At 43.7% G+C, this 25,026-nt stretch overlaps 1 protein-coding gene across 6 annotated transcripts in view; it reads left to right on the top strand.

The window, feature by feature from the left end:
• The window catches only part of ENPP6 (ectonucleotide pyrophosphatase/phosphodiesterase 6), a 101,518-nt gene that overhangs the window by 55,630 nt on the left and 20,862 nt on the right, over positions 1–25,026 (top strand). For all 6 annotated transcript variants that reach the window (XM_032618386.1, XM_032618389.1, XM_032618385.1 and 3 more), the window contains exons 3-6: positions 9,471–9,582; positions 14,116–14,257; positions 15,433–15,612; positions 18,279–18,416. In XM_032618386.1, the coding sequence (XP_032474277.1) occupies positions 9,471–9,582; positions 14,116–14,257; positions 15,433–15,612; positions 18,279–18,416 (572 nt within the window). The remainder of the gene's footprint in view (positions 1–9,470; positions 9,583–14,115; positions 14,258–15,432; positions 15,613–18,278; positions 18,417–25,026) is intronic.

Here is a 25,026-nt window from a genome sequence, read left to right as displayed (position 1 = left end):
CTCTAAATCTACCACTTTCACTAATTCCTTGTTCCATTGCCTCGTGGCATCTGTCATTGCTTGCTGGCTGTTTCCTTTGCCAGTCATTTTTATTCATTCTGGGTTTTAAGATTAGAGGTCTGGTGACTGTTTTTGCCTTGGGAGATTTCACCTGGGAGAGACCATTCAGGCCAGAGAGCGCAGAATGGCTGCACTTGCCTCCGTTTTTGTGAACTTGGGTCCCGGTCTCTCCCTTCTCAGGGCCACGTGAAGGTATGAAGCTTCGATCCAAATTAATTGTGTCTGCAGTGTCAGGGCATCTCTGCTGGGCTGAGACACAACCTTTTCACTCCTCTGGCTGGCTGTCTGCATATCTGAAGAGACAGTAAGCAATAATGCTCCGTTGGCTCTGCAGCGAAGGTTTTCCCTCTCTCTGCTCAGCTTATAGAGCCTCAGCTGGGGAGCAACCCTGAGAATAAATGACAACTGTCAGTCATATCTTACCTGCAGCTGCCTGCACCACTCTAAGCCCTGCTGCTTTCTGAACTTTACAGTTCCCTTAGAGTAGCAGCACTAATGCCTAGTTTCCTGGTTCAGGGTCTTCAAACTGTAAGGATTTCCAAGAGCAAGATTCATTTTAAGGGAATCTGTTTTAAGATCATCAACTTTCATATATATTGCAAAAATTGTCCTGATTAAAAACATGTCCTTTTCCTACTTTATATAAGAAAGGAGTACCCCTCAGCAATCAAGAACCTTACTAAGGTGCATTGCCTCCGTATATAAAAGCCTCCAGGGCCAAAGAAACAGTTCGAAATGTTGGTGTAGGTGGATAGAAAAGAATGCATCTAGTGACAAAATAACAAAACGTAAACATAGTCAAGTATTTGCCAATGCTCTCTTTTAAATTATTTAAGAAAAACTTAATTGAGTTGTCAGCTGAAACACTATTTAAACATTTATGATGATAGATCACTATGTGAATGTTGGCATTCAAAGAAGCCATTCAGAGAATTAAATGACAGACTACTTCTATTTCCATCTACTTATTTATGTCAACAACTTTCTAATCACTTAGATTTAACAAATAGGAATAGAATGGATTCTGAACTTGTCTCATTCTAGAGATCAATCATATTCATCCATGAATATACAAACTGATTTTTAAAAGCATCCTATTCCTTTCATTATGAGATGCATTTCCAATAAAATGTAACTTTTTATTTTAAAAGATCATTTATTGAAATTTGGGGTTCCACTCATACAATGACAGGCAAAGCTACTTTGAAACAACTCTTCTCGCCAGCAACAACTGAAAATGCTGCTGGACTCTGTGTGTGTGCGCGTGTGTGCACACAGTGTGATGGATCAGAGACAGACTAAGACCTAGAGAACAAGGTGTATCTGGAAATTGCCACCATGTCTCCCCTACATTTAAACACTGATTGCAGAAGCAGCAGCTGAGAGACTAAGAAACTGAACTGAGGTTTTGACAGAATCACAGGATGGGGGAAATGACAAAAATTGGAGTTCACGGGCCACCAAGCAGAAGAGATCTAGTAAATATCCTAGACTTTCGTTGGGACAGTAAAGGACAATGCCCTTGGAGTAAGAAGGAGCTAGAAGTAAACTAGGGGTGAAACCCTCTGGAGGACTGAAGCCTTCATAAAGCCCAAGCTGAGCTTCGAGTCATCTTAATCCCTGACTAACTCCACTCTGGGTTAAGATGGTCTGCCTGTAGCCTAGGTGCCCTTCATAAGCAAAAGCCTGTGCTCTCTAGAAAAAGATAACAACATACGGAGTGTCAAATGATATCTACAGTTTTCTGTATACAATATGCAGCATTCCCAGTATATGGGAAAACAAGTCCTGACTGGAAACTCAGGAGAAATAAACAGGCAAGTCTTGACTGAAAAATCAAGAGAAAAACAGTAGACAATAGACTCAAACCCACTGGTCCAGATACCGATATGACTTTAAAGAGACTTATGATAAAAGAACTAAATGACAAAATGGAGACCTGCACTAGTAAACTAGAATCTTTTTAAAAAGGTGAACTCTAGCTTAAATAGGCAAAAAGATGAAAAAGGCAGAAAAGAATGTTCGAGACACATGGGACATAGTAAAAAGGCCACAGAAGGATTAGAGAGAGAAGATGAGACACAAGTAATATTTGAGAGAAAAAGTTTGAGAACTTTCTGAAACAGACAAGAAATAGCAAATCATAGACTCAAGAAGTGCTGTGAAACCCATTAATTTCAGAACTGCTGATACCACAGAAATGAGAAAAACTTAAAAGCTGAAATAGAAAATTGTTCAAAGAAGCAGTGATAAGACTGACAGCTGACTTTCCAACAGAAATACTGGAATCCAGAAAGACATAGAATGATATCTCCAAATGATAAAAGAAAAATAATGATCAGTTCTATATCCAGTGAAAATATCCCTCAAAAGCGAAGGCAAGGGACTTCCCAGGTGGTTCAGTGGTTAAGACTCCGTGCTCCCAATGCAGGGGGCCTGGGTTCAATCCCTGGTCGGGGAAATAGATCCTGCGTGCCACAACTGAGACCCAGCATAGTCAAATAAATAAAATTTTTTTTTTAAAGGAAGGCAAAATAATGACTTTTTCTAGAGACAGAACACTGATAGAATTTATTGCCAGCACGTTTAGAGTGGAGGAAATGCTAAATTCTTAAGGTAGAAGGAAAATTGTCACAAATGGAAGCACAGAGATGGAGGAAGGGATGAAGAGCCACAGAAAGGGTAAACGTGTAGGAAAAACTAAGCTAATAATAATAGTAGTAATAATAATTTTTAGATTAAAAACCCATACGGAATGGAAATACATGACAACAGAAGCACAGAAGGTAGGAGAAATGTAAAATTCAAAGTTAAAGTGTTTAAATGTCTTTGCATTGCCTGGGAAGTTGTGGGAGTGCAAATTTATATTAGATTTCGATTGACCAATATTTCAATTTTTAAAAATCATCTCTAGGGCACTATTCCAGAAAGAGATTAATTAAAATATACAAATAGCAAGGTAATAGAGGAGAGGAAAAGGAGCAATAATAATCATACATACATAATCCAAAAGGAATTAAGAAAGGAGAGAAAAACTGTCAAATGTGTAATGAATACAAGACATGTATTTAGGTGGCTGATTTCAACATAAAAATTTCCTTAAGTACATTGCAAGTCAATGTTTATTTATTTTACTAATATTTCATTAAATACTCCAATTAATCTGAGTGAGTCTATTTATATAAAGTTCAAAAGCAGGTAAAACTAATCTACAGTGTTAGAATAGTGTTTACACTTGGAAGAACAGTGACTAAAAGGGGGCACGAGAAGGTGCCTGTATGTGAAGGTTATGTTCTGTTTCCTGATCTGGGTGCTGGCTACACAGCTGCATTTACTTGGTCAGGATGAACAGTACACTTATCATTTATTCACTTTGTATGTATCTATGTTAAACTTTAATAGAAATTCACATGTAAAACAACTATCAGACTAGATACGAGCAAAAACTAATATATGCTGCTTATAAAAGGTGTACATTAAATGTAAGTATGCAGAAAAGTTGAAAGTAATAGCATTTTTAAAAGACATAACACACACTCACCAAAGGAGAGCTGGTGCAGCTATAACATCAGTCGGTGCAGACTCTAAGCTTAGACTATTTTTAAGATAAAGAAAGACAGTTCACATTGATATAAAGTTCAATCTACCAAGAAGTCGTAATAATTCTAAATTTTCCAAAAAAAAAAATCTAAATTTCCATGCTCCTAATTACACAATCTCAAAATAAAGCAAATATTGATAAAACCAAAAGGAGAAATGGGTAAATTCACAATGATAAGTTTTAAGACATCTTTCTCCGTAACTGATAATATAAGAAAATTAAAAAATAGAAGGATACAGAAAATTTATGAAGCATAATTAACATATTTACCTAATTGATATTACTAGAACACTGTACCCAACTACCACTAAATACACATTATTCTCAAGTACACATGGAACATTTGTCAAAAATGACCATATTTTAGCCATAAAGCATTTCTCAACAAATTGGAACTGTATGAAATCATACAGAATGTGTTCTCCGACTACAGTGTAATTAAAGTATAATCAATAATAAAAAGAAAAATTTCAATTCTATATACTTGGAAAATAACCAGAGACTTCTAAATAACTCATGGTTCAAAGAAGTAACTATGCATATTTGGATTGTGGGATGCAAGTAAAGTCATTCTTAAATGGAAATTAATAGTTATACATCCAAGTGATGACAAGGGTGGAGTAACAAAGCCTCATATAGTGCCGGGAGGAACAAATTAATATAGCAACTTTGAAAACCTATTTGGCATTATCTGATAAAGGTGAACATACGCATACCCCAAATCTAGCAATTCTCCTCCTACACATATTACAACAGAAATGCATACCTAAGTGCATCAAAGAACATGTACAAGAATGTTTATATTAGCATTATTCATAATTTTAAAAAACTGGATATTCATACAATAGAACTTTTGTGTCTTAATGGGTATATTAGAAGGAAGTTGGAAGTTAACACTAAAAATATGTTTTTGGTTTCTTATTACAAAAATAACATATTTATTTTAGGAAAGTTAGTTCAATTCAATAAGCAATAATAAGAATATAAAAGTCAACTATGATCCTTCTGTATCAGTTATGAACTCTCTACTGCAAGTTTTAGAAAACCTAGCCAACAGTGACTAAACATATAGGAATTTATTTGTATCACATAAGAAGTATGTACTTTATGTAGTTCAGCTGTTTAACAATGTCATTTTAAAAACCTAGGCTCTTTTGATCCTTCTGCTCTATATTAGCATATTAACTTTTTCCCTTCATGCTTGTTGACTCATGGTTTCAGAATGGTTGCTGCCGGTCCAGGGATCATGTCCTTACAACCTTCATCCCAAACTGCAGAAGAAGAAAAGAGGTCGCGCTAGCAACTCACGTTAACTTTTTCATATCAAAGCAAAGCCTCCCACTCTAAGCATCTCAGCAGATCTCAATGCCAGTAGTGAGTCACATGACCATTCCTATGCACAAGGGACCCTGGGCAGATGAGAAAGCTTTCCTCTTTCTTTAGTAAGGGATGGAAAGGAAGAAAGAGGTTCAGAATGGCTTCAGTTTAGCCAAAAAAAGTCTACCAAGGCAGTCACACAAATTTTACCCTGTCATATTTTGTTATATTCACTTCCACTCTTTCTTAGACATAAATACGCTTTTTAAAAAAAATAAATTTATTTATTTATTTTTGTCTGCGTTGGGTCTTCATTGCACGCAGGCTTTCTCTAGTTGCAGTGAGCGGGGACTACTCTTCATTGCGGTGTGTGGGATTCTCACTGCGGTGGTTTCTCTTGCTGTGGAGCACCAGCTCTAGGCACGCAGGCTTCAGTAGTTGTGGCACGTGGGCTTCAGTAGTTGTGGCTCTAGGGCTCTAGAGTGCAGGCTCAGTAGTTGTGGCGCACGGGCTTAGTTGCTCCATGACATGTGGGATCTTCCCGGGCCAGGGCTCGAACCCATGTCCCCTGCGGTGGCAGACGGATTCTTAACCACTGCACCACCAGGGGAGCCCTAAATACGCTTTAAGTATTTACAAAAATGAGATCATCCTTCACAAACTATTTACTAGCCTTTTTTTTCACTTAAAATAGTATGGCAGTAAATACAAATGGCATAATAATTTTATATGCCTGCATGGTATTTCATTATTTGGATGTGCTGTAAGTTAACCATACCTTTATTACCAAATGTTTAAATTGCTTCTTAATTTTATATTCTAAATAATATTGTAATAAAGGTGCTTGTATATACAAATTTATTTTCTTAGAATATGTTCTTTGAAGTGGTTTTCAAGGAAAAGCATGTATACAATAAAAATTATATAAATATTGCCAAACATTGCCACTCTGGAGGAGAGTGACCCAGAAACCCACTCCTAGCTGTGTGCCTCATATTGGTGTTTTTCAAACACTGGTCTTGATTCATAATGGACAGTGACATCAATTTGTGGATTGTTAACCAGTTTTTTAAAAACCCACCTAAAACAGAATAGAATAGAATACAGTATTAGCATACTTTGCTCATATTTTAGTGAAACTTCTGTTTCCTCTGTGAGAGTGTGTGTCCTGTACTGTGTCATGAAGCAAAATGAGTATTTTGCCAAGGGTTACAGACAAAATTTTAAAAAAATGTTCCCATAGAGAAACACTCATGCGTGCCTCCTGATTTCCCGCACTCATTTAAAATTTCTGTTTGTTGTTAACTGCCTTGATAAGAAGTTCTATAACAGTAACAGATTATAGCGGTGACGGCAGCGCTCCTGATTTGCTTCGGACCTAAATGAAAATGTGTCCCATGAAGTTTTTTTTTTTTTAAGATTTATTTATTATTTATTTATTTATTTTATTTAGTTCTGGCTGCATATGGTCTTAGTTGCAACACGCAAGATCTTCGCTGAGGCATGTGGGATCTTTCGTTGTGGTGCCCGGGCTTCTCTCTAGTTGTGGCGTGTGGGTTTTCTCTTCTCTAGTTGTGGCTCACGGGCTCCAGGGCGCATGGGTTCTGTAGTTGTGGCACGCGGGTTCTAGTTGAGGCGTGTGAGCTCAGTAGTTGTGGCACGCAGGCTTAGTTGCCCCGCGGCATGCGGGATTTTAGCTCCCTGACCAGGGATTGAACCTGCGTCTCCTGCACTGTAAGGCATATTCCTTACCACTGGACCTCCAGGGAAGTCCCCCCATGAAATTTTTAAATGTAGCATTTTCACTGTTAATAACTAGCCTGTCGGTGAAGTTTTCATTTCCTCTTTACATCGTTTCATAAAGGTTTTCTTTTTTATTTATAAGGAGTTGGATTTATTTTTAGTTAACTGTTATAATTAATTTATAGTTTTATTACCTGTGGTCAGATAATATGCATTGTGCTGTATAATTTCTACTGTTTTGGAAGTTAATGCGATTTTCTTTGTGGATGAGGATATGATCAGTTTTTCCAACTTTTGTGTTTTTATAACAATTCCATTCTTATAAGAATTCTTTAGTAATAATTATGTATATTTGTGTATATTTATGATATATAAATACTCATTTACATTCTAAACTATTAATGTGGATTTGTAGCTGTTTCAGGCTTTTGAGACCATAATCAACTTGAATACTATTGAGAGAGCTGATTTTTTGGTTTACTTTTGGGGGGGTTTATTTGGTCTATTCCTTTATATCTAACCTTGCTGTGTAATTTTACCTAACCTGTAAATTTTAAAAATAGTTTATAGTTACCTCATGTTGACATTCTTGTAGAGTGTAACCCATTCACATTTATTTTGAATATATTTGATTTTCTCTTTTATTATGCTTTCAATATTAGGGCTTCCTAGATATTTCTTTTTTTTTTTCTTTTCATGTACTTTGATATTTGATTAATTTTGTATGCTTCTTTTTCTTCCTTTAGTGATTTGGAAGTTATGCATACAACTTTCTTCTGTATATTCCAAACTTTTAAATCAATGTCTAGAATGAACACTATATATTGACCATCCCTTCCCTCCAACAACAATGAAAATGCTTTTCCTTTCCTTTTTGGTTAAATAATTGGGAACTTTAGATCCAGGTTATTACATTAAACATTTTTTTAAAATATGCACTTTATTTTTCAATAAAATATTTTCACATAACTACATTAATATTACTAATACTTAACTATATTTTGTGATTTCATCGTTTACTGCTATTTATTTTAAAACCCTATCTTATTCGTCCTTGGGTTCTTTTATTTTGACTTATTTCTCGATTAGCTTGAGTAAATCTTAATAGTACAGAAAAATGTCTGTCTGTCCTTAATGTCCATAATGTCTGTCCTTGCATGTCTGAATTCGTCAGATACTGTTTTAAAAGAATACCTAAAGTTTTGGAGTCAGATAAAAGTAGATTCAAATGTTAGCTCTTCCTCATTATTGCCCTGAGACAATGGGGAAGTCTCTTCACCATTTTTTTTTTTTTTTTTTTTGCGGTACGCGGACCTCTCACTGTTGTGGCCTCTCCCGTTGCGGAGCACAGCCTCCGGACGCGCAGGCTCAGCGGCCATGGCTCACAGGCCCAGCCGCTCTGCGGCATGTGGGATCTTCCCGGACCGGGGCATGAACCTGCGTCCCCTGCATCGGCAGGCGGACTCTCAACCACTGCGCCACCAGGGAAGCCCCCTCTTCACCTTTTAGACTCAGTTCCTCCTGTGTAAAATGAAGGCACCATCAGCAATTTTATAGGATACATAAGGATCATACCAAGTGTAAGTGGGAATCATTTTCTCTGGGCTACAGAAAAGCTCACCATCTGGTCTCCAGACCCCCTTGCCTGGGAACGTTACCATGCTTGCTGTTCTACACACACACCTTATTGTTTCTCACTTTGAACTGTGCTTCCGCTGCTGTCTTTGCTTGGACGTCCCTTTCTTCCCACTTCTAACCCCAACGCATGGGCCAGACACAGTCTGTAAGACTGAGTCCAACACGGGGATTTGAGGAAAGCTTCCAGAAGGAAATAATATCTGCATTAAATGTGCTCGTCTGAGTCCTCTCACCACCCAGTAAATGTGCACTTCACTTTAGACTTCAACTATTACACTGTTTGCACGGAATCCTCCTCCTACTAGGCTAGATTCTGGGATGCCACAGGATGGAGCAAACACAATTAGAATTAAATACACCACTATGTCTGAACGTAGTGACTAGTTCATAGTAGGTGCCCAGTAAATACACCCAACTAACAAACTGAGACTGGCACGTTCCTCTCCTGCCCTATTTTCTGATAATGAGGTTGGATGTCTCTTCCTTGGGGCAACAATTTCAACTTGTTCAGGGGCCTGGGGCAGAAAAGCTGAAGCCACAGCAGCTCCCAACATCTGAATACTTTCATTCTTTTACTTCATTTTGGGAGAGGTAAGGGGACGGCTCAGGACCCTTGCTTTAACTCAGTGATTTTTAGACTTGCCCATCAGTGCAGTACTTCTGAGTCCAGCTAGACTAGTGAAGTCTTTATTTTCTTATTCCCAGGCTAATCAGATATTAACCTCATACTTGGTTCTAGAATAGGCAAAGATGCACTAGAAGAATTAGTAGTTATAAAAAATCTATAGAAAAAAGTTTTAATTGAGACATTCTGTGTACTAATTAATTTTTGTTATTGTTGTTTCAAATTGGGAAAGACAACCATTAACCAATTTTTGCCAGTCCCTGTCATGAGACACCAGTGCTGTATAGGAATGACGTTTAAGAGCCTATGCTCCAGTTAAACAAAATTAGAATTAAATACACCACTTATCAATAATACATTCTTTTATTTCATGAAAAGGAACAAAAATTTTTGTTTTGACTAATGGTATTTGCTTCCTAAAATAGGCTCATCACCCTACCTTGATTATTGAAGAAAGTAACCATTTACTGTCTTTTTCCTTCTTAGGCTGTGAGGTTGAGATTCTTGGTGTCAGACCTACTTACTGCCTAGAATATAAAAATGTCCCAACGGATATCAATTTTGCCAATGCAGTCAGCGATGCTCTTGACTTCTTCAAGTAAGTGTCCCAAATTCTTAGCCATGCCACTGTTCTTCCTGTTTCCAGGACCAATAATGAATGTTAAAGTGGATTAAGAAGGCTTGGTATAGGTGAAGTATGTCTCAGAGAGGTAGCGAGCCTCTCACACGGTGATTGCTACCCTCTAGTAGAGGATGATTGTGTGTTGAGTAATTTTAGGTAGGGGCACCCTTTGGAAACGTTGAATTGAGAGCAAGGAAGTCCCCAGGGGTTGAGGACTTTCTTCTTTGTGTTGATGGAAAATAGAGAAGCAATGTAAATGTCAGCATTTCTCTAATCATGATATAGTGAATGCCTGACTCTCCAAAGATATAAGTTTTTGACAAAAGAAGGAAGATCTTTGGTGGAATAAGTTTGGAAAACTTGACTACTCTGCCATCTTCTTGGAAGTGTACAAAGCCTATTAGCATATTAGTACATAGAACCTTTTTTTTTTTTTTCTCTTCCACATGGAACTATCACACCCAGTTTGAAAAATGCAGAAATCAGTAATGGTCTGAATAGCACACGAGTGTGTCAGGGAAACTGACTTATTTCTAAGTTTTCAATTAAAAAAAATGTATGTATTTATTTATTTTTGGCTGGGTTGGGTCTTCGTTGCTGCGTGCGGGCTTTCACTAGTTGCGGCGAGAGGGGGCTACTCTTTGTTGCGGTGCACAGGCTTCTCATTGCGGTGGCTTCTCTTGTTGTGGAGCATGGGCTCTAGGCGCCCAGACTTCAGTAATTGTGGCACACGGGCTCAGTAGTTGTGGCTCGCGGGCTCTAGACCGCAGCCTCAGTAGTTGTGGCGCACAGGCTTAGTTGCTCTGCGGCATGTAGAATCTTCCCGGACCAGGGCTCAAACCCATGACCCGTGCATTGGCGGGCAGATTCTTAACCCCTGCGCCACCAGGGAAGTCCCTCAATTTTTTTTTTTTAACACTCAGCAACTTCAACCATTCCTTTAACCATTCTCTCTCCCTAATTCTCTCCAACCCACTTCAGTAAGGAAAATTGATGTGACATTGTGAACTCTTTACATTGAAAAGAAATCTGGACAGGATCCTAAGGTGATGGGAGATCTGGGTGTCCCTGAAATCCAGGCTTGGGGGCCTCTTGCAGCTCTCAGGTAATTGGGCCGCTGGCCACATGTCCTTCTGGCATGGTTCCTGGGCTGAAAGCTATAAATGGCCAATAACAGATCTGCAGGCGTTTCCACCCATCACTCCTCACCCAACCGCTCCATTACAAATGAGCTGACCAGTGATGGAGACCAGATCCATGTGGAAAACAGCTGGCCACCAAGAATTTGTCAGCTGAACTCCAACAGGCAAGAGCTCTTAGCCCTTGAAGACTCAGGTCCCTCATGAATCAACGAGCTCCAACATAGAAGTCTTTCACAAAAGGCATATGTATTAATCCCCGAATCTCAACCATCACAATTCCAGTGTTCCTGGCATCTGGGGTTGACAGCTTCCTGACACAAAGCCATCAGGTGACTCTGTGAGACTTACTAGCTTTCTGATCACACGGAGATTTATGAATATGGCAAATAGCCTTAAAGAAACCAGCCCAGTGGCTGCTGTATTAAGGTGAAGTGTCTAAAATGTAGTGACCTGAAAGCATTTCGTTGAGCTTTAGTGCAACCAGTAAGCCTTGTGAAATTTTTCCCACATACAAGCCCCACCCTGGAAGTGTACACACCTAAACATAGGATGTTCTGTGTGAACCAGCGCATCTGGGATGCTACAGGCACAAGTACAAAAGGCAGCTAAGTGCGGAGACATATCCGAGGGTATGATTTTGTGGAAAGTTCCATTATGTTCAAACGTGGTGGAGGAAATGCCATCAGTCCGTCAGTGTAATGAACATGGGCCTCAAAAGAGTTTAGGGATATGTATGAAAATGCCATTCCCAAGTTAGAACTTTTCCCTACTGCCTACACACGTGTGGAACCCTTAGTGACTTTTTGTTCTCTGCTGTCTGTAGATGCAGGGGGCATTTGTGTTAGTCATTCATACACTAGTGAGTATGAATGATGATAATAGTATTTGTGAGAGACAAGCAAATAATAACTTACCCCAATCCCCATTGTGGAGGAGGGGGGACATGGTATTTGTTAAAGAAGGGCCAGTCTGTTTTGTTCTAAAAGGAGAAAAGAAAACTTGACTAGCAATTTCCCTTAACTGGAAACCAGCATATCCTCCAAACCGTGAATGAAGTACACCTCAGGGTACAAGAACATCACAGCATCATTAAAAGGTGTGCCCTCTTGGCAAGTATGACCATGGTGAAGGAGGATGCCAGGCTGAACATTCTCTGGAACCGATCCCCGTGTAGTGAATGGAGTCGGTGTGGACATTCAAAAGCCCGGGCTGGTGGAGCCAAGTGTTCTGACCTTGGACGTGGGAAGTTCACATTTCCAGTCCTAGCCATGTCTCAGAGGTCCGTGAGGCCTAGAATCCTTTTTGGCCTATTTCCTCATCTGCAAAATCTGCAAATGCTTTTCTCTAGGGACGCTTTTCATCTCAGATCCAGAATCTGGAGGCACATCGAAGCCGCAGACATAGAGCTCATGCCGAGAAATGAAAGTGACTCCGTTTCACTGCTGCCTTTGCCTTGTCTCACGCCCCACTTTATTGGGGTTGGTGGGATTCTTATAGCAGAATAAGAACCACTTCCACGTGGTCATTAGCAGAATGTTTCCCCATTGGTGCGGGCTGTTGCGTTCTCTCAGAGTATTGGGGTCAGGGTGTCGGAGCTCCACCTGGGTCTCAGTGCTGGCTCCACTTCTCACGAGCTGTGTGATGTGGGCAACAGTACTGAACTCTCTGTTTAACGTATTCCTGCCTGATAGGGTTGCTGTGAGGATGAATTACGATAATGTATGAAAAGCCCTCAACGTAGTGCCTGACCTAGAATAACTATGATTTATTGAGCACTTACTATTATTATACCTTCAACTGACAGTTACAGAGCTCCTACTGTATGCCAGACCCTAGGCTGAGCTGAGACACAACGGAGAATGAATGCATCCCGGGGTGAAAACCCCCGCAATTTAGAGGGGAGGGAAGGACACATCAACAGGCAATTACAGCACAGTGTGAAAAATCACAACCCAGAGATGAACCAGGAAAGCCGTGGGAGTGCCCAGAAGGGCCACCCACCTGAGCCTGGGCCTCAGGGATGCTTCCTGGAAGAAGCACCATCTTCCTGAGACTGGAAGGATGGGCGGGGTTGTGCAAACCACGCTCTGGAACTACTGTGAGGTTCTTTTTCCTCTTCTGTGGATTGCAAGGCCCAAGGCACCACAGGCGCTAAGGATACACGTTCTCTCATTCCAACTGTCAGGGGAGACCACACCAGGAGAGACCAGGCCACCTCACTTGTGTGTTTGTTTAAATAGAGTTTTTCAAGAGAAATAAGGCAGTCTGCCAAGAGGATTATTTATTAACCCTTAAAGTCCAAACAAAGGAGTTAGCCTTCATTCCTTTTCCACTGCTTCCTCTTTTGTCAGTCGCTGTTACTGCTACCCGCACCATCACCATCATCAGCGTCACTGCTCTGTTCAGGTGCTTTGCGGGACGTTGTGGGCAGGGCAGTCACAGTGGGAAGCTGTGCGCTGTGTGGAGGAGGGGGAACATTGCACGGTGTTTTCTCCCCTACCCCCCGACTCCCTCAGCCTCCTACTCCAGGTTTGTCACTAGTTCCCACTCAGTCTCAGCTTCGCACGGAGGGTTAAATAGTTGGATTTTTACCACCAATACTCTGGCCGAGGGGGGGCGTTTTTCCGGGATGCAGAAAGCGTGGTCAGTGCTAGAATTCACCCTGTGCCCACCCTCGAGCTGACCCTTCCTGGGTCTCCAGAGACATCAGGCCCTGAACACAAACACAAACCTGTCTGCCTCCTGCAAGGTTGCCTGGTAAAGCTTGTTCTTATTCTTGCGGGTCAGTGAAACCTACAGTCTAGTGTTTTATTTAGAGGCTCCCTCGAAGACCAGCAATAATGGAGGAGACTTTTTTTTTAAACATTTTTATGGGAGAATAATTGCTTTACAATGGTGTGTTAGTTTCTGCTGTATAACAAAGTGAACCAGCTATACATATACATATATCCCCATATCTCCTCCCTCCTGTGTCTCCCTCCCACCCTCCGTATCCGAGGAGACGTTTTTTGAATGATTGCTTCTCTTTTCTCTGAGCTTCTGGTGACAGCTGGTGGTGAGGGGAGTTATCAGAACTGTCCCCTGCCTGTCGCCACCTCTTCCGACTCCTGGGTCATGATGAGCTGAGAGGGGGAGGTGACCCATAAGCATGCTCCCTGACTTTTGTCACCAGGGTGCCCGGGACTGGCACCTTCTCCAAGGTTCTCTCTCCCTTGGAGAACCCCCTTGTTCTTTTTAAAGTATCACTGTGCCTGGACCACAGGGCAGGGGCTGGAGGATGCTCATGCCTCCGCCAGGACCACCGGGTGGGAGGGGGGAAAGCTGGCAGGGCCTCTCTCAGCTCTCACCCTGCCCGCCCCCTCCCCAGGAGCGGCCAGGCGGACCTGGTGGCCATCTACTACGAGCGCATCGATGTGGAAGGCCACCACTATGGGCCCTCGTCGCCACAGAGGAAAGAAGCCCTGAGGGCCGTGGACACCGTCCTGAAGTACATGACCACGTGGATCCAGGTGACCAAAAACCAGGACCACTGGGCTAACCTTCCCTCTGTCACTCTTCTTCTGTCTCCTTGACTGTCACACCCCTCGACATCTTCCTTCTTACTGCTGAGAGCTGACTGGGCCAGCTCAAGGGTCTGAGGGGTCTCTTTTCATCACACAATGCCCCCCCCAGGTACCACGAGCTCCCTTGTCTTATAGCCAGGCCAGTGGCACTGAAATGACCCAGATCTGCATTACCGCCTGGCTCAGCTGGCGAGATGGCCTGATGCTTTACCAAACCATTCAGTCTGGTAACCAGATTGGTGTGGCTGTGGAACCCAGGCCTGGGTTCTCTCCCTGATTCTGCCACACCCTTACTGAATGACTTTTAGCAAAGTATTACTTTTAAACTTTAAAAAATTTTATTTTTTATTGAAGTATAGTTGATTTACAATGTTGTGTTAGTGTGTTAGTTTCAGGTGTACAGCAAAGTGATTCAGATATATATATATATATATATAGAGAGAGAGAGAGAGAGAGAGAGAGAGATAGATAAATAGATTATATATGGTTCTTTTCCGTTATAGGCTATTACAAGGTATTGAATACAGTTCCCTGTACCATACAGTAGGTCCTTGTTGTTTATTTTGTATAAGTAGTGTGTATATATTAATCCCAAACTCCTAATTTATCCCTCTCCTGCCACTTTGTCTTTGGTAACCATAAGTTTGTTTTCTGTCTGTGAGTCTATTTCTGTTTTTTAAATAACATTTTTTAAAATCCCATATATAAGTGATATCATATGATATTTGTCTTTGTCTGACTTAAAATATTATTTTTTTAAACTTTTGTGGGGTTAATTTTTCACACGTGTAAAACGGGCGAGTGATAGTTGTATTCCCACACAAGTTGGCTGAAAGACCCAAAGAGGATGAAAACAGAAAGGCTACCTTAAAAGGCTGGAGTCTCATATGTATTATGTTCAGCGCTAATCGGACGGGCACTGGCTCTCTCGTTCCCTCCCTGCAGCGCTTCTGCTATGATTTTGAACCGTGTCTTATAGGGCAGACAAGCAGATGATTAAATTCAGAACTGGGGAAGGAGGCTTTCTCCTATAACCTGTAGTTGAAAACACCTCTTTGCCAGACAGCTGGTGTAAGAGGGTCCCCGTCTCGGCGCCGTCCTGACTGCCTGTCTCCCCACAGGAGCGCGAGCTGCAGGACGACCTCAATGTCATCATCTTCTCAGATCACGGGATGACTGACATTTTCTGGATGGACAAAGTGATTGAGCTGGATAAGTACATCAGCCTCCATGACCTGCAGCAGGTGAAGGACCGAGGGCCGGTTGTGAGCCTGTGGCCGGCGCCCGGGAAGCATTCTGAGGCAAGACGGGGGAGAAGGGTGGTGGGGGGACGGGGGCAGAGCGCACCCTCAGAGGCCATGACAATGCGCTGAGTCTGTGTGTAGCTTTAAGGTGGAGGCACAGGGCAGCCTCGGGAGCCGGGACTCTGGCGGCAGATGACCCACCTGCCTCCGTCCTCGCCGCGTGACCTCGGTCCAGTGCTTCATCCTTCCGTGTCTTCCTTTCCCTGAAGCGGGCACTGAACGTTAGTGGGCACGAAACGAGACGAGGGTGTGCAGCGCCCAGCACGTGGCGCGGGGCCGGTTCGTTCTTGGCCAAAATGCAGCCCTTCTCCTGCGCAGCTGGGGACAGCGGAAGCCGGCACAGAAGGCCCTTCTCTGGAGGAAAGCCGCCAGGCTGACCTGTTCTCATCAGGGACTGGAGAGAAGAAGGCGAAGGACGAGCACAGGCTGAGGCCGCGTGTGCCATGGGTCGGCCCCGTAGCTCGGAGCCACGCGGCCGGCCGGGGTTCAGACCCCCGCTCTCAGCAGCCGAGCAGCTCCCTAAGCGGCCCTCCTGCCGCTTCTCTGCTGCGTGTGCTGACTGACGACACTGTAGCTGCCCTCCTGGGCGGCCGTGAAGCACGGGAAGCAGCTGGGTCCGCTGCAGGGACGATGTGTGTGTCGCCTACGGTGATTACCACCATCCAAGGGGGCGTCCCCACGAGGCCGTGGCGGAGTTCCCACGGCGTGCAGATAGCGTGGGGCAGGGCTCCCGGGGACTTGGCACGCTCGATGACGAGGCCCCTGCTTACCCCTCCCTCCAAACAATCCTTCCCTCCGAGTGGAGGGTAAACCACGCTGAGAAGGTGAAGGAGCGAGTGGCCCCGCCGGCTGACTGCTTTGGCCCGTGTGGCCTGGGCGTCTCCCAGCACAGGCTCTGGGCCTCTATCCCCTGGGGGAGGCCTCCACCGCTGCCAGGGGCGGTGCATCGGCAGGGAGATGGGAATCAGCCTCGGCTGGGCCGGCTGCCTGCCCTGCTTCCCCACGGCAGGTGTAGGCTGGGATCCGGCCGTTTTGGCCCAGACAGAGACCTTCCTCCCAGCCCTGACCACTCCCTCCCACATGAGAGTCCGAGATCTGTGTGTCTGGGGTTGAGGAACTCGGTGCCCGCAGTGCGGCTTCTCCCCAGCCTCGTCCCCTGCCCCCGACGGGTGCCCCCTTTTCTCAGGCTCCACGGTCAGCAAGTGGAGGTGCTGAATATGTTTGCACAGGCTTCTCGTGAACTCCTTAAATATGAAACTGGGAAGAATATTTTACACGTTGGCAGGTCCCACAGTAAATGGCTTCTTGCAAAGAAGTTCTGTTTTCCTGGCAAGGAACATCATCTGTTATCTCCTATCTGGCACCTAGGGACATGCCGTCTCCAGGATGCTAGAGCATCAACAGCTCACGAGCTGGGAAGAGCTTCTTTCTTCCAATGTGGTGTGTACATCAGGCAGTTGCAAGCTGCCTAAAACAGTTGGTAGATTATTCAGAACTGGGGCTATGTTTGGGTGACACTTTGTCACGTGACGGACACAACAGTTTGTGAGGCCCGTTATGTGCCATCAGAGTTTTCACTTATGCAAAATCTTTCTGGTAATGCCCCCTACTTTTCTTAAGAATTATGGATTTTCTTAAGTAGGAAATCAACTCCTGGGGCCAGTAGAAACTCTACTAAACAGCCTAAAGACTAATTATTTTCCAGAGTTGAATTGATAAACTCAATTTTATATTCAGTTCTACCCAGGAATATATGCCAGCTTTGGCTAAGGGCCAACAAATCAACACCAGCCAGTTGATTTTAATTTTAGCCATAAAGATTTAAGCTGCTGCTAAATATTGGAAAGAGGTACAGGGTTTACATCTTCATCAGAAAATTAGCAGTGTAATTAATGGCAAACAGTCACTAGTATTTTAAAATCAGGCATAGGGCTTCCCTGGTGGTGCAGCGGTTAAGAATCCGCCTGCCAACGCAGGGGACACGGGTTCGAGCCCCGGTCCAGGAGGACCCCACATGACGCGGAGCGGCTGGGCCCGCGAGCCATGGCCACTAAGCCTGCACGTCCGGAGCCTGTGCTCCGCAATGGGAGAGGCCACAACAGCATGAGGCCCGCGTACTGAAAAAAAAAAAAAAAGAATCCACCTGCCAACGCAGGGGACACGGGTTCGAGCCCTGGTCTGGGAAGATCCCACGTGCCGCGGAGCAACTAAGCCTGTGGGCCACAACTACTGAGCCTATGCTCTGGAGCGTGCCAGCCACAACTACTGAAGCCCGCGCGCCTAGAGCCCGTGCTCCGCGACAAGAGAAGCCACTGCAATGAAGAATAGCTCCCACTTGCCGCAACTAGAGAAAAGCCCACGCCCAGCAACAAAGACCCAATGCAGCCAAAAATAAATAAAAATAAAATAAATAAATTTATTTTAAAAAATCAGGAGCAGATAGGACATGCTCTAGGTCTAGTCAAAGAATAAATGCTTTTCTTTGATCTTGGTGGTGTTTAACATCAGGCAGACCAATTTCTCATTCACCTTTTAATTTTACTGTAGTATTTTTGACATAAATAAGTTTTTATAAAGTCCTTCCTCTCCTCCAGGTCCAATAAATATTCACATACATTTAAGAGAGAGAATGCAAAACTGGTCATTCTTGGTTATCTTTGCAGATATATAACAAATTGAGAACAGTGGAGCACATGACTGTCTACAAGAAGGAGGCCATCCCGAGCAGGTTCTACTACAAGAAAGGGAAATTTGTCTCTCCTTTGACCTTAGTGGCCGATGAAGGATGGTTCATAACTGAGGTAAATATAAAACATATGATAAGATATTCATTATACAAATTCTATCAAACAGCCAAAGGTAAACCATTACTTACCTTTTCCACCTGAAAAATTTCACTTTTGCTTAAGTCTCATTTGTTGTATTATTTCCTTCTTTAGAGAATCCAGAGGCTTGGTCAGGTGACTCTGTAGACGCAAACTGGAGACTCCGACCCAGAGCCATGGTTTAGACTTCATGGCTCCAGACTTGCTGTATTTTAACAAATGGGCCTTAACTCAATTACCCAGGCTTACAGTGTAACCTATTCAGTTTAAAGTGGAACAGTTACTGTGAACCAAAGCAATTGCTTTAGGGCAGCGAAAAGCCAGGAGAGGCTCGGCTTTGCTTTCACCTTAAAGGGAAATGATTGGCAGACAAAAGTCCACAGGTCCAGGTCTCTGGTTTGCCAACTTGATTTTACAGAGCTTATCTTGCATTTTGGGCCCAAACCCTAATTGCCTGGTGCCCGGATGATTTTGGCAGCTTCCTCCATGCCCACCTGGACTCCAAGCTCACCAGGCCCTTGCATCAGCTTCTGATACCCGGCCAGCTGGTAAGGCACCCCAAAGGGGAATCCGCAGTCACGTCCTGTTTAGAGTCAGTTCCCAGCCAGGGCCTGGATCACTGTCAGTATGAGTACGAAGCTGGGTTACAAACTGATCACACTACAGGCTAAAAGAGAGTAGCAGGTGTTGGCGCATGAGAGTTGTTGGTCGAGGCCAACGAAGTACAGTCAAATTCGAGGCTGCGCATCTGTAGATTCAACCAACTCTGATCAGAAATATTCAGGGGGAAAATATCCAGAAATTTCCAAAAAGCAAAACTTGAATATGCTGGATGTTGGCAACCATTTACATCACATTTTCATTGTATTTACAACTATTTACAAAGCATTTCATTGTATTAGGTATCATAAGTAATCCAGAGATGATTTCAAATATACAGGAGGATGTGTGTAGTTATATGCAAATACTGTTTTGTATAAGGGATTTGAGCATCTACAGATTTTGGTATCCGAGGGGATCCTGGAAGCAATCCCCTGTGGATACTGAGGGATGACTGTATAAGGCCTAGGAGTGGTATTTAATCTGGCAGAGTTAGGGCAGGTGGCGATGGGCAGAAATACCGATCAGGCAAAATGAGTGGACATCTAGAGACCCAGGTGTGGAAAACGGGGATTCCCTGACGTAAACTTCAGTCGTTCGGGAGGACTGAGCTGTTCCTGTGTGTTCTCAGACCAGAGAAGCAGCTGGTCGCTGAGGAAACAAAGCAGAACTGGTCAGAAATGTCAGCTGCGCTGTCCGCGGCCAAGCTGGGTCCTCTGATCGGCAGACTTTGGCTTCCTATGCCATGTGATTTTGGAAGTTTCCAAGAAGGTCCCTCTGCCCCCTAACGCTCTCTTCTCTAAGCGCCCTAACGCTCCTGGTCACTTTATCACACCGTTTGAAGTTCACCCGGAGTGAGGTTATTCTAGGCTCACAGCGTTTTCATCTCCAGTGGTTTTCTTAGGACTTTGCACTGAACACACGTGCAGTCAGGTGGGCCACCTGACTGGGTGCCTCTTCAATTTTATTCCATCAAGCCAACTTCCCAAGCCGTACAAAAGGGCTAACATTTTGCAACTTGTTCCATTTAGAATATTCTGGTAAAATTGTTTTCAGTTTTTAAAAGCAAATAGATGCTGAGGGTTAATCCACAGTTAACTGTCACTCATTTCTCTGTAGGACTATGTGCCTCTATTGTTCACTTTCTCACATTTAGCTGAAATCAACCACACTGGGAGATTATAAGAGTACAGAGGTGATTTGAGATAATTTGTGGAAAAACTGGCTTACGTAGGGAGAGTGGCAAAGCCAGAGGGTGTCATGAAGACAGTGGACAACTCGTGAGGAGCCATCTCAATTCCTCCAGGAGGGGTGGACAGTCACCAGGGAAGTTGCTCCAGCCGTCAGTGCTGTCAGAGAAGGTTCAGTCTGGAAGTATCTGAGCTGTCAATACAGTATCTTGGCATTAGCACATCTAGCAAGACGATGCACGTTTTCCCAATGAGTGATTAAAACACAGTGATGGGGAAACTTGGGCTATCAGTCAAGATGCTCTTGGTTATAAGTCATACACCACTTGAATAAATGGGTTAAAAAATAAAGATTCATTATCTCACATAACTAGAAGTTTAGAGGTAAGAAGTTCCAGGGTGGTTCATCCAGCAACTCGATATCAAGGCCCTGAGTCAGTTCTTCTGCAGTTCTTTTGGCTTTCCCTTCAGAGCACAAGGTAACTGCTGTAGCTCCAAGCATCCCATCCTTCAGTTCATCCCAAAGCAGGAAAGCAGGGATGTGGCTTCTTCTTGTACATCTCATACTTTTATTAGGGAGCAAAATATATATCCCAGAATCAGAGGCAGATAGAAGTTTTGTGGGACTCTCATGATTATAATAAAATTAGGGGGAGGAGGTCTCTCTTTAAGAAAGTAATACTTAATTATGAATATAAAATTAGATACAGGGACTTGGAAGAAACCCATGCAAGTGAGAAGTCCTGTTGCTTAAGCTTCTGTAACTGCCCTATAAATCCGCCTCAGCCCAGAACCCACCAGCAAACTTCCCTTTAGGTCTCATCACTCAACTCACCAGTGTGGCTAGAAGACTCCTGCCTTGAGTCCGCTTTGGTCCTAGGATAGGGTACTGTGCTGACATGCAGGCCAGGGCACCACAATCGCAAGACCAATGTGATACAGCAGCTGGGAATCAGGCAGACAAGGTGTCTGAAACTTAGATCAGCAGAGAAAAGGAGGGGAGAGGAGAGTGAGGACAAATGACACCATCGCTAACGTTCTGACTGGTGGTGGCCACTTAGGCCAGTGATGGATCCAACGATGCCGCCTCCCGCCCCGCCTCCACTTCACTCGTACCTCCCCCGCTTCCCAGCGTCCACCTGCTGAGGTCCAAGTACCTGCTCCCTTGCAGGAAACTGGCATATTGCACTGTCTGTTGAGAGTGAAGCAATATGGTGATTGCGCACTATATATTATATCATTTCATATCACATATATCATATATATCGTATCATGTCATATTACATTTTGTATGTATCCCACAAATACACACACACACACACACATTTGTTTGTGTAAATCAAAACTAAGAGTCAACCAGTTAGCAAGGGCCACCTGGTATTTCATCCTATGGCTTAAGAAGCAGAGAGAAGCCATAAGAACGGAAAGGAAGAACGCCTATCGACAATGACTTGAACAGCTTTTTAAAAATATATAATTATTTCAAAAGGGAGATTTGAGGTAATTTTAAAATACTTGATGCAGAAATTTTTTTTAAAGAAGGAAATCAGAAGGAAGATAATAGGTTGAGATAAAATTAGTTCTGAAGGACTAGTGTTAACCCCCTAAATGGAGAGACTGTCAGTGTTACCTCATTTCGCTTTAATTAGTAATAATGGGTATTATAAGACTAATCTTCACTTATCATGCCTGGCTCATTAGATACTATAGAATGACTCCTCCCCCGGAGATTCAATGAAGTGAACGTAAAGTTATTTTGCCTTTCGCACATATAAAAAATCTGTCAAGAAAAATTTCTTTTTAAAATGTTGGTTGGCAACAATAATAATAGCCATCTTGGATTAAGTATCTCCTAGTTACCATTTCTGTTTCTCTCCATGACTCTGCATTGTAGATATTGCTAGTCCTGAAAATCACTTACCATAACATAGAATGGAACACAAGGTGGTTCTGAGCTTCCTAGCCGCCAACTCAGAGAAGAAAGTGCAATCAGTTATATCAGTGTAACTTACGGTGTCTGTAACATAAAAACACAAATGTTTCTTTAGAAAATCATGCCGGTCCCTGGTCCTGAGAGAAATTTAGGTATTTTTTAGTCAATCTTTTGCGGTACCTTAGTTTTCTAGACTGAATACCTTAATCATTTTACTCCTGTCTTCAAATTTACGGATTTTTATTTTTAAGATTCGTATATGAAAATTTTAATTTCTGAGCCTACTTAGATTTAATACTGGGGTTTTATCTCTTTATCTTCTGAAAAATCCTAAAAATGAGTGCCCATTCTTTCCCTGCTGTCTTAGACTTTTTTCTTTTACATCTCTCTGTTGTTTATTATACCTACTTGACTATAGAGAATTGAAAGTGCCGTTCTAGATCCCTGTCCCTGCACTGTGCCAGCACTATTAATCTCCCACATTCTTATTTGCAAAATCTCTCCCCACATGGTAAAAGATCATTGTGTTTGCTCTGGAGCCTAAATACCAGTGCACAGCCCGGGTGAGGATGTTCCTGTTCTGGATTGCACTTTGCATCTGCAGCAGGGCGAATTCTCAGCCCTGAAAGCAACTTCTCTGGGTCCAGGTTTGGATAGCAGATGAGTCTTTTTTTTTTTTTTTTTTCTGGCTTTGACATGATTAGGAAAACAGCCGAGTCAGGACAAATCGATGCTGGTTGGGGCCAATAAAATAGAATCCCACCTCCTCTTCCTTTTTCCCTACAACCACTATCCCGTAAACATACAAGATTTGAGTTCCTTGGCAAAAATGCCATTCCCATATAGACACCAACGTTTTGCCACCAATTTAAGTTTTGCAGACTCTGAGGCAGCTGCTCTAACAGGAAGATGCAACCGAGTTCTTTTTTTTTTTTTCTTAATGGTCACTTGGAGGGCTATCACTGAAAAAGATAAAGATAGGGAAACCTATTGACTTTGTCACCTGGAATTGCACAAGCATCCAGCGTGACGGCTGGCATCATACAAGAAGCTCCCTGCCCAGTGGCTCCCCCAGTTTGTTTCTCACTGTGCTCCTTAGTATACAGACTAGATTTCCAACTACTGCCAGTCCCTTCTCTGGCCTCCCCTCCTGCAGGGGCAGAAACCTGAAGGTGTTCATCTTCCCAGACGACTAACCATGAAGAGGCAAAAGACACAGGCCACCTGCCTAGGTTAAGCCCCAGCCTGTCACACCTGCCAAGCTCCTTTCTTCAAGGATGGAAACAGGGCTTCCTAAATGGAGGCCCCACCCCTCTGTCTCCCTGAGACCTGGTCACCATCCCCTGTAAACACTCTCTTTGCTTTTCCTTGCCAGGGGATGAGGGTCACGCTCTTCACGGAAGCATCTGAGCCCAGCACAAGGTGGCCTCACTCTCCCAGCCCATGTGGTTTTCTCACAGTCCTTTTCACTCACCCAGGCTCTGCACCCATCCCTCCACCAGGGGGCACTTGGAAAGGGGCTGGGGCAGACTGAGGTTGTCACAATGGCTAGCGTGGTCCGCGGGCCCTCAGGAGGCAGGTCCAGTGATGTTAAATGTCCTTGGCATGTGGGATAGGTAGGAACAACAGAGCAAAATGCAAAGTGGAGAAATTCTGTGGGTAGTTTCCACCATACTCAAGTACATTCTTCCCAAATCCACATACCTAAAAAAATCACTCATCTGCTAAATTCAACAGACATCTGCTGAGTGCCCGCTCCATGTAACCTACCAAAGTTCTGACTCCAATGAGAGCCAGGAGCCCCTGGGAGCTCCCTCATGGAGCTCACAGCCCAGGAAAGGAGCCAAATATGAAATAAGCACGCGTGCCATACAAAGGAATCAGCGTGCAGTTACAAAGCGCACTGCGTTATAATGCGGAAAGAGTGTCATGAAAGAGACGGTCTGGGAGGAGAGGAAGCCTGACTCAGATGAGGGGCAGAAGGTCTCTGACAAAGTGACCTCCAGGCTGGAACTTGAAGGATGAGTGGCCGTCAATGGGGCAGGGAGAAGGGGTTGCTTTCCTGGCCGACGGAGTGGGATACTGGAGGAATCTGAGGCAGGAAAGGGCCTTGAGAATTAGAGGAACTGAAAGGCTGGACCCAGCGGCACGTGTGGGGAGTGAGGAGAGGGACAGCGACACGTCTGAGGCTGCCCAGGGCGGCGGGGCCTGAGCAGGCCCAGCCACGGGCAAGGCTTCAAGTCCCACCTTAAGTGCAAGGCAAAACCATCGGGAATTTCAACAAGGGGGGAGCGCGCTCCATAATCCTCGGGATACTGTAACGCACAACTCACAAGGAAAACAAGAGTCTGAGCAACTGAGGCTGTGAGCAGTCCCGTCCAGTTATTATATTTCTTGTGCCTGCCCACTAAATACAGAGACCATCAGTGTTTTTTCATACACCTCTCCTTAGTGACAGTGAGTGCTGTAAAATCAATCTTTATTTATCACGGATCATTAGAACCTTTAGAATGAGCTCCCCACTACCACCGCCCAAAAGTTTCAATGACACATGCATCCAGTTATTGTGCATTTTTCAGATAATAAATATATCTAGAAAATTGTCTTTTAAAAATGTTGGTCGCGCTTCCCTGGTGGCGCAGTGGTTGAGAGTCTGCCTGCCGATGCAGGGGACGGGGGGGTTCGTGCCCTGGTCCGGGAAGATCCCACGTGCCGCAGAGCGGCTGGGCCCGTGAGCCATGGCCGCTGAGCCTGCGCGTCTGGAGGCTGTGCTCCGCAACGGGAGAGGCCAGAGCAGTGAGAAGCCCGTGTACCGAAAAAAAAAAAAAATGTTGATCAACAACAACAGCAGTAATAATAGCAC

This window comes from Phocoena sinus, chromosome 21 (genome assembly GCF_008692025.1).
Source record: "Phocoena sinus isolate mPhoSin1 chromosome 21, mPhoSin1.pri, whole genome shotgun sequence".
NCBI lineage: Eukaryota > Metazoa > Chordata > Mammalia > Artiodactyla > Phocoenidae > Phocoena > Phocoena sinus.
This window is presented reverse-complemented; position numbering and strand designations above follow the sequence as displayed.